Here is a 9646-nt window from a genome sequence, read left to right as displayed (position 1 = left end):
GGGATCATCTAGTGCTTCCTCTATGTTCCTAGGCTCAAACAGATTTGTAATTTTAGAAGTAAAAGCTCGATATTTTTTAGAGAGATTTTGGTAAGAGACATAATTAGAAATAGGATGGTTGATGCTGGTTTTTAGTACCTTTTTGGTGCAGGTTCTGGTTTCTTTCTTAAAGGCTATTTGCAAGTTATTATTAGAAGTGACAATTTCAGATTTACCTAGAAGTTCCTGAAGTACTACAGTTAGGTCGTCTTCCGGGTTTTTAGACTGGGCTGGTACAGAGATGATGAGCTGGTCGCTAGTCTTCTTGGGATATTTTCGAACATAACACTAAAGCTCCTTTTCTGATTGTGGTATTTCTTTTTCTGTTTGAATTCCAACTAATTCTGGCACAATTTTAGAATTGGTTTCCACATCTTTTTTTACAATTGTTTCAGAATTTACTTGATTAGTGAAAGTTGTACCCTCAATATGTAAGATACGAGTGGGTAAAGGTTCATGCAAAAAATTTTCTTCCTTTAGACTCTCCCCCTTAAGAGAATTTTTCTGAAAAAAAGGTTTCATATTCCAAAAAAGTAACATTCATGCTTACATGAAATTTCTTGTTGTGTGGATTGAAACATTTATAACCCTTTTGACTTGGGAAATAGCCAATAAAAATATATTTTTCTGCTCTTGGATCAAGTTTACTTCGATATGAAGGTGTATGTAAAAACACAATGTAACCAAATACTTTTATAGGTAAGTCAGAATGCAACCTACATGCTGAAAAATTCTTTTTGAAAGTATCCAATAGTGTGCAGTAATTTAACACACGTGTGGGCATTCGATTTATGAGATAGGCTGTTGTTAGGATAGCATCTCCCCATAAATACTTTGGAACATTACCCTCAAACATAATGGCACGTGTTGCTTCAAGAAGATGTTTATTCTTCCTTTCAGCAATGCCATTTTGTTGGGGTGTATTGGGGCATGTAGATTAATGTTGAATACCTTTCTTTTAAAGAAATTCACCAAGATTTTTATTAAAGTATCCAGTTCCATTATCACTTAATATTGAAACTTTTGTATCAAATTGTGTTTCTACCATTGTTGAAAAATACTGAAAAAATTTTTAAACCTCAATTTTTTCATGCATGAGATAGATCCAACATAGTCGTGTGTGGTCATCGATAAAAGTTACAAACCATTTTTTTCCAAATTAAGTTGTTATTTTTGATGGACCCCATACATCACTATGAATCAAGTGGAAAGGCTTAGATGCATGATAAGGTTGAGAGTAATAAGGAGCTCTATGGCTCTTTGAACGAATACAACTTTCACATTTAAGTAACGAATAATCAATATTCTTAAACAAACATGGAAACAAATGTTTGAGATATCGAAAACTAGGGTATCCTAGTCTATTGTGCCAGAGCATTATTTGGTCCTTTATAGGCATAGAACTTATACCACTAAATTCTTGAGCTATTTTATCCTTCGAAATATCCTCAAAATGATAAAGTCCATCCATCATCTTAGCACTGCCAATCATCTTCCCCGAGGTCCGGTCCTAAAAATACCATGAGTGTCAAAGAATGTCACAACATAATTAGAATCCTTGCAGATTTTACTAATAGAGAGGAGATTACAAGAAAGCTTTGGTACATTTAGGACATTTCTTAGGTCAATATTTTTGGACAATTTAATTGTACCTTTTTCAACAACAGATGAAAAACTACCATCAGCAATTCTAATTTTCTCATTTTCAAAGCAAGGAGAATAAGTTTTAAATAAAGGGGAGAAGCTGGTCATATGGTCAGATGCACCTGAATCGACAATCCATGGTGCATTCAAATTTGAGGTGCATTTAAGGGACATAGGAATATTAAAATTACCTGTTTGAGTCAAAGAACCACTAGGAGTACTAGACACAACTGGAATTTAACAGTCTTATGAGCTGCTCAACCTGTTCCTTACTCAATGATGATTTTTTAGCCTCATGAGCAGTTGGGGTAAAGCGTATTTTGGGACCAGGTTTGTTGTCTTTAAGATGTGCTGTTTTTCCATGAATCTTCCAGCAGGTTTCTTGGGTGTGACGAGGTTTATTGTAGTGGTCACACCAAAGATTGGAGGGGTGCTTCTGATTTTATGAATTTTTAAGTGCAACAGGTGCCACTAAGAGTGCATTAGACTCCAAAGAAGTTTGCTCAGTCTTGCCTTTTCCTATCATCACAGCTCTATGAGATTCCTCTCTTCTAACTTCAGCAAATACTTCTCCAATCGAGGGTAGGATTGCTCTTCCAATAATTCTTCCACGAATTTCATCTAGCTCCACGTTCAGGCCTGCAAGAAACTGAAATATCCTCTCTTCTTCCACTGTTTGTTGGTGGTGTTTGGCATCAGCGGCTGAATTTCACTTGTAGTTATTGAAGTGGTCAAGATCCTGATACACCCGCTTCAATGTGTGAAAATATTTGGTGACATTGTCACTCCCTTGTTGAATTTCTCTAGCTTTTAGAGTAAGTTCATAAATTTGGGATTATTCCCAAGATCAAAGTACATCTCCTTGACACTATCCCACAATTCTTTGGCAGTGGTATAGTACATGTAGTTACTACTAATATCCTCCTCCATTGAGTTCACCAGCCATGTCATCACCATGGAATTTTCGGTATCTCACACATTATATTGTGGGTCAGTGATGTTAGGTTGGCTTTGCTCACCGGTGAGATATCCAATCTTCCCTCTTCCACGGATATACATCTGAACTGATTGAGACTACCTAAGGTAGTTTGACCCATTGATTTGAAATGTGGTGATCTGAACTGAATAGGAGTTACCACTAACTAGTACCCATTGTTCAGATTTTAAATCTGATGGAGTAAAAGTGGTGTTCTCCTTCTGTTAAGGATTAATGACTGAGGAACTGTCAACCATAGCTATAAATCAGAGGCACAGTGCAGAGATCCTGCTCTGATACCAAGTTGAAGTATTTGAATATATTATATTATCAAATGTACAAGGAATCAGCCTCTTTATAGAGGAATTACAGAAATAGAAATAAGTATAAAATAGGAAGGAAGGGAAAAATACTAGCCTAAAATAAAGGAAAGATTTCTAATAATAAAATCCCTAAAATTAAGCTAAGCCAAAAAAGGAAAAGATTTATTTTTTTTTTTGGTTTGCACCAGGGTATCCATTAGGCCGGAAGCTCAATGACTAATCTCTCGGGTACTGCAGAGCCAAAAGTGGGCGACCCTCCCAAGCAAGCAAGCTCCATTCCCATCCTCCAGTGAGTATCAAATCCGGAAAAGATGGTTAAGGGACACGGACCCTCATCCTTCTACTATATCTAATTCTACATCATCTTTTAATACCGCACAACCAAATAACTCCACTCCTCTCACACATCCTACTCCTACTATAAATACTATACCTGTTTCACATACTGACACTTCTTTACCCTTATCATTTCCATCTCCACCTATCTTTAGTCACCACCTTATGCTCACTCGATCAAAAACCAAAAACTTAAAACCCAAGGCACTCAACACTACAACTTCTCCTCTCCATGCTCAATCAGATTCTCTTATTCCCAAATCTATCAAAAATTGAATATAAGGCCTTGGGTTTTCATAAAACTTGGATCCTTGTTGAAACCCCACCTGATGTAAATATCATTAGGTGTAGATGGATTTTTGCTGTTAAAAAGAACTCACAGGGTGAGATTGTTAGACATAAGGCACGTTTAGTTGCCAAAGAATTTAATCAAGCTGCAGGTATTGACTTTGATCAGGTATATTCACCCGTAATTAAGCCGGTTACAATTCAGGTTATCATCACCATTGCTTTATCAAAAGGTTGGTTTATCAAACAATTTGATTTTCACAATACAGTTTTTGAATGGTACTTTATCTGAAACTATATATATGCATCAACCACCTGGTTTTCAACATTCAAATCCTAATCTTGTTTGTAAATTGCATAAAGCTTTGTATGGCTTAAACTCTTACTTCTACTCTAGCTAAATTTGGTTTTCAATGTACTCGTTCGGATTCCTCTTTATTCACTAAGTTTTCAGGTCCAAACGTTACATATATTTTAATATATGTTGATAACATGCTGGGTACTGGCAACAATCAAACTGAAATTCAGTATATAATTAATCAACTTCATTCCACTTTTCTCCTTAACGACTTAGGACATGTGATTATTTTTTAGGCAATGAAGCCTCACATCACTCTTCAGGTCATATCTCTCTAAATCAGACCTAGTATATACCTGAATTATTACTTAAATCCGGAATGCAATACTCTAAACTTATGGTTACTCCTATGATCAGTTCTAATAACCTAACAGATGTGGACAGTGCTCCCTTTGATGATCCAACCCTGTTTCGATCATTATTAGGAGGCATATGGTATGTGATTCTAATTAGGCTGGATATTTCTTTCTCTGTTAATAAACTGAGCCAGTATATGGCCTCCCTTACTCAAGCACATTGGAAAGCTTTGTTACTTGGCAGGTACGTCCACTACAGCTCTTCATTTTTATAAATCCACTGATCTTTGTTTAATTGCATTTGCATATTCAGAGTGGGCATCAAACTTGGATGATCGAAAATTAACATCCAGCTATTGTGTTTATCTAGGATCCAATCTTGTCTCTTGGAAGTGTAGTAAACAAACCACTGTGAGCAGAAGTTCTACTGAGGCCGAGTTTCAAGCAGTTACAGTTGTACTTACAGAACTGACATGGATTCAAAACCGCTTTTTGGAAATTCGACAACACCCCTCCACTCATCCCACAATCTATTGTGACAATATGACTGTTGTCATGCTCGCTTATAATCTGATTCTTCATCATCGAACTAAACATTTTGAATTGGACCTCTACTTTGTTCGAGATAGAGTAACCACAGGTTTAGTAGCTATTACCCACATCTCAGGCACTGAGCAGATAGCTGATATCTTCACGAAACCGCTCCTAGCTGCTTCCTTTACAAAATTCTTTGGCAAACTCAGGTTGGCATCTAAGCCACCGTGAATTTGAGGGAGCTGTAGAGACTATGGGTATGGTCGGCAAGTCAGTTGTATTATCTAGTACCTTCCAAGTCTATTAGTATATGTAACTATAAAATAGTTCTCTCTCTCTCCTTTGTGAAGACACATTTTGATTTCATATTGATAGTTGAAATATCACAAGCTTTGTTCTCTTCTCTCTCTCTCTCTCTCTCTCTCTCAAATAGAGAGAGAGAGAGAGAGAGAGAGAGAGAGAGACTAATTTCATGGCTAGACTTTATGTGTGTTTTGATATAGGTATGAATCTTTGGCTAAGGGACAAATTTCATTCTTCTAAGTACATGCATGAGATTAAGTTTCGGGGCGATTAAAATGTTAGAAATCGATAGACCATAAACTATTAATAAAAACAATACGAGGAACAAATAAATGATAAGTTATGATGGCTAAAACATCTTGATAAACTAAATATAAATATTGAGGTTGTGGAAATATGAATTCTACGCCAATTTCTGAGTTTGTGTTGGCTTATTGTAGAGAGAAAATTTTTATATTTCTGGTCTTCGTAGTTAGCATAGTTCAGAGACAATATCTTCTCAAATAATATATTAATAGAAATTTTGAATAGTTTGGCAAAGGGTTTAGAATGAGTAAAGAAGTGAGAAAAGATAAGAGTTTTTTTTATAATGAAGTAGAAAAAATATATGAATGACAATGTGTAGAGATAATAGAAGAAAGAGGAAGATCACCTAGCATTTTTACATAGAAAAGGGAATAGAATGAAAAAAGAATGACTCAAATGACTCTTAAGTATGTGCAGATTGTGTTAGGAAAATCTAACTCGCATTTAGGTGAAATCTTCAATCTAAATCGTCACTTTGCAAGTTCGGTAAAATTTTCTACATTTGGAAATAGCTATTAGAGACAAATTTATAGAGAATTCAGTAAGCTTTAAAACGAACTTTTTAGACTGGTTAGCTACAACGCAATCTTCTACTATGAACTTTAACACATTTGTCTACCTAATTGAATTTAAATTTAATTTTGTATTATACTCAATGAATAAAGCTAATATTTTCATATTTTCAAATTTTAAATTAAATGTTAGTTTTCAAGTGCATTATATTCTAATTTTTTATTATGAAGTTAAAATTCAAAATTATTATAAATTTAATTAATTAATTATTGAATAATAAACATGATTAAAAAAAAACTGAGAAGTTAAACAGGAAAAGGGCCTCGATAAAAAATGATTGAGTGAAACAAAATTCTGATAGAAGGGAAAAAAAATATAGCAAAGATTGAATTGAGAATGACCAAGAGATAGAGGAAGAGGTAACAGGAAGCTTTGTGGATGGTAAGTGTTTAAGTTTAATGGCTTGCTTCCAGGAAGAGGAAATCAGATTGCAGAAGTGTTGCAGGGGAAGAAGAGACGACAGAATCCCATAAGAAAATTATAGAAATAAGGATTGCTCAAAGTGGTAACATTCCACTGGAATATTGCAAGATTAACTATTCTGCATGTTATATGGCAAAACTAGTGCAGGAATGTTATCAAATCTACAATACCTAAAGTAACACACAAAATGTGTCAAATTAAAAAATAACGTTTTAAAACATTAGGAATGTTGCATATGTTAATTATGTTTAAGCATCCTGGAAGTGCAATTGTGAAAGATTATGTAAATTCTAAAAGGGCGATAAAAGTCTCACATAACACCAGGGTTAATATTAAGAAACTTTATTCAGATAACAATTTGAACTTTTGAAGCATTACAAAACCAGCTGCCTGCAATGTCTTCGTCAGAAAACAGAACAGAAAATTCAATCAAGGAAATAAGAGGAATTCCCAGTTTTCCACCAAAAGAACCCGTGACAATTTCATTTCCCTGCATTTAAAAGAGAAGAAAAAATATATGAACGAATGCAGAAGATGTGATCATAAGAAATATGTATAGAGATTCCTACTCAAAGTAGGAGCTTTCTTCTGTGAGGAGAGTATATTTGCATCCCTGGTGGTCCAAGATTTTAATAAATCTTATCCATTAAAAATCTAAATCAATGGGTGAAATTAAAGCATTTTATTATATAAAAGTAATTTCTATTGTATTATTCTTCTCTTTCACTACCCGTTGACTTTCCTCTTCCCCTTTTTCACGTCTATAGGGGCAACTCATCTTCTTACCTTGTCCCTCGCTTCCCCTCCCTCCACCACCTTCTCTTCCTCCTCCCACCTTTTTCTTCTTCTACATGTGCACTACCACCTATGACGATCTTCCCTTAAAGAGAAAGAACTAAAAGAAGAAAAAAGTAAAAAAAAAAATCCTAAAGAAACCCACATTCTAAGACAATACCATATAACAACTAGCTACACACAATCATAAATTACAAATAGAGTAAAGTACTATTTTGGTCCCCCAACATTTGAGACAAATCCTAATTTAGCCGCCTAACGTTTCAAACGTTTTATTTTAGTCCCAAAAAGTTTTAAACCGGTTCAATGTTGTCCCACCATTAAATTTGACACAAACAGTTTGCATATTGAAGAGCCAATAATGTTCGATTTTAGTTCGTAAGTAAAATCGACCCATCAACGATCACTAATATAAACGCTTTTCATTTGATTCTAGAGCGCTGATGATCGATTGCTAGTATTTAGAATTTTGTACTAGGAGAACAAGAAGTGGAAGGGTTATAAGAAAGTTTTGGTTATGTTTCTCTAATACACAGAAATAAGTAGGTATGACTTAACCAAAAACGTTGTTAACATGCACATTACCCATTTCATTAAATACTCGTGTCAAATTGAATGGTAAGACAACAGTGAACCCATTTGAAACCTCTTGGGATAGAAATAGAATGTTTAAAACGTTATGGACCAAGTTAGGATTTGCCCCAAATGTTGGAGACCAAAATAGTACTTTTTGCTTACAAATAAATTTTTTTTATGACTCCTCCCTCAATCCCAGTAACATTTGTTTTGCATTGCTCCTATTGAAGCTTAGTTGGTAACATACAAGACCCATTTTGGTTCAAAGTTGGTCTGCATCATTGTATATAACTAGCAGCCATGGATATTCAGTCAACAACATGGATTTTTTTTTTATAGCGGCTTCTTCAAGTATCTGCCTAAGAAGTCCAAGGTTACTAATGTTGCAAGGAACATAAAGTGGAATGGGATAAAATGGAAGAAATGGAAAAAGAAAGATTTTATATTTATGTAAAGAGCACCATGATCCTGATTTTAAGTTCCCCCATCTAAGTCAGAACCCTCAAAATAAACCCATCTCCCCAAACTTTTAGGAGAAGAAACCAACTAGGAGAAAAGGATAAGCTGGTAGCTAAAATGGCATTACAGGAGAGGTAGCTTCACGTTTTCAGCAATATAACAAATAGCATAGCATGTCTATACAAAGAATTAATGTTTTACAGAAAGTTTGATGGTCCATGCATGTTAGTAAACTGCCATTTTGCTAAGAGCAGCATCTTAGGGCTCATCCAATCACTTATTAAACAGAAATCATAAATGAAGTACTGTTAGATACGCAACTCTTTATGTGCATCTACCGAATAACTTAAACTTTTAGGATAAATAGTCTCATAACATTAATTCTAATTCTACCTAAAAATGGTTTATCCCAAATTCTAAGCAGCACAAACGTAGAACGTTGATTAAATCACGGCAGTGTGGAAGTGATGAGAATTCATGATGGGATACCTGAGAATTGTTGGAGGGCATCATCGTAGGGGTCGCGGCGGCCTTCGACCTGGCTGATCTGGGCATCCCAAGCAAGCTGAGAGTTGTGGCGCTCGAAGGTCCAAAAGCCATAGGGCCTCATTGGGAGACTCCACATCTCCTTGGTCTTGGCGCACCTGTCCTTCACAGCATAGACATGCTCCCTGAACTTCTTATCCCTTTCCTCTGGATCCTCCATCATCTTTAGTACCAGGTGCCTCGCGAATTCCATTATGAATCCCATCTCTATTATCTTCGATACTCTTTATTTACAACACCACCACCACCACCAACAACAAAACAATCAACAATAAATCTCCTCACTTATAATAAACCCCAACCTACTATGCAAATATAGAATAATCAATTCAATTTAAAGTCAAACCAAATATAATTGACAAAGTAACTAGAAATTTCAGATGAGAAAGGTGTTTGCAAAATGGGTGCATTACATCTCTAACCAGCATCAAAACAAAGACTCGAAAGCAAAACAAGTTTCTGACAATCTTCTATCAACATATCTAGAATTGATTAAATGAAATAAGAGACATTGTCACAATCATTTGCAAAACAAACTTAGAGAAACGTTTGGTCGAAGTCAATAATATTATTATAGCTTCAAATGGGGGAAGACGAAGCCTACTCAAAGGAGCAATAAACAGGACCAGCCAAGAACCTCACTGTAATCAGAACAAGAAACTAGATCCATCGATGGTGATTGACCTGGCTCTCAAATTGTTTGTTTGAATGTTAGTGTTAGTTTTTTGTTTTTTAGTTGAGCAAGATAGATATTTTTCTTTTTCTTTTTTGTTTAGTTCTAGCCTTCTTGATAAAATTTGGCATTGGGTCACGGTGCACACTGCACTCTATGAGCAGGGATGTCAACCGAGCGGGAAGGGGGGCACGGGAG

General features: G+C 35.4%; 1 protein-coding gene and 1 long non-coding RNA gene across 4 annotated transcripts in view; one reads left to right on the top strand and one right to left on the bottom strand.

Moving 5' to 3' along the window:
• On the top strand, nucleotides 3301-5194 carry LOC110270371. Its single transcript, XR_002359828.1, has 2 exons — nucleotides 3301-4504; nucleotides 4631-5194. It is a non-coding gene; the product is annotated as an uncharacterized LOC110270371 (long non-coding RNA).
• The window catches only part of LOC107627904, a 4987-nt gene continuing 1945 nt past the window's right edge, over nucleotides 6605-9646 (bottom strand). For 2 of the 3 annotated variants that reach the window (XM_016330716.2, XM_016330721.2), the window contains exons 2-3: nucleotides 8719-8999; nucleotides 6605-6889 (exon numbers count right to left, since the gene is read on the bottom strand). In XM_016330716.2, the coding sequence (XP_016186202.1) occupies nucleotides 6882-6889; nucleotides 8719-8980 (270 nt within the window). In that variant the 5' untranslated portion in view covers nucleotides 8981-8999 and the 3' untranslated portion in view covers nucleotides 6605-6881. Of the gene's footprint in view, nucleotides 6890-8718; nucleotides 9078-9646 lie in introns of all 3 variants that reach the window. The other variant, XM_016330725.2, reaches the window with a different exon arrangement.

The sequence above is a fragment of the Arachis ipaensis genome, chromosome B01, assembly GCF_000816755.2.
Source record: "Arachis ipaensis cultivar K30076 chromosome B01, Araip1.1, whole genome shotgun sequence".
In the NCBI taxonomy this organism is placed as follows: Eukaryota; Viridiplantae; Streptophyta; class Magnoliopsida; order Fabales; family Fabaceae; genus Arachis; species Arachis ipaensis.
Note: the sequence above shows the minus strand (reverse complement) of the source record. Positions and strands in the feature narration are given on the sequence as shown.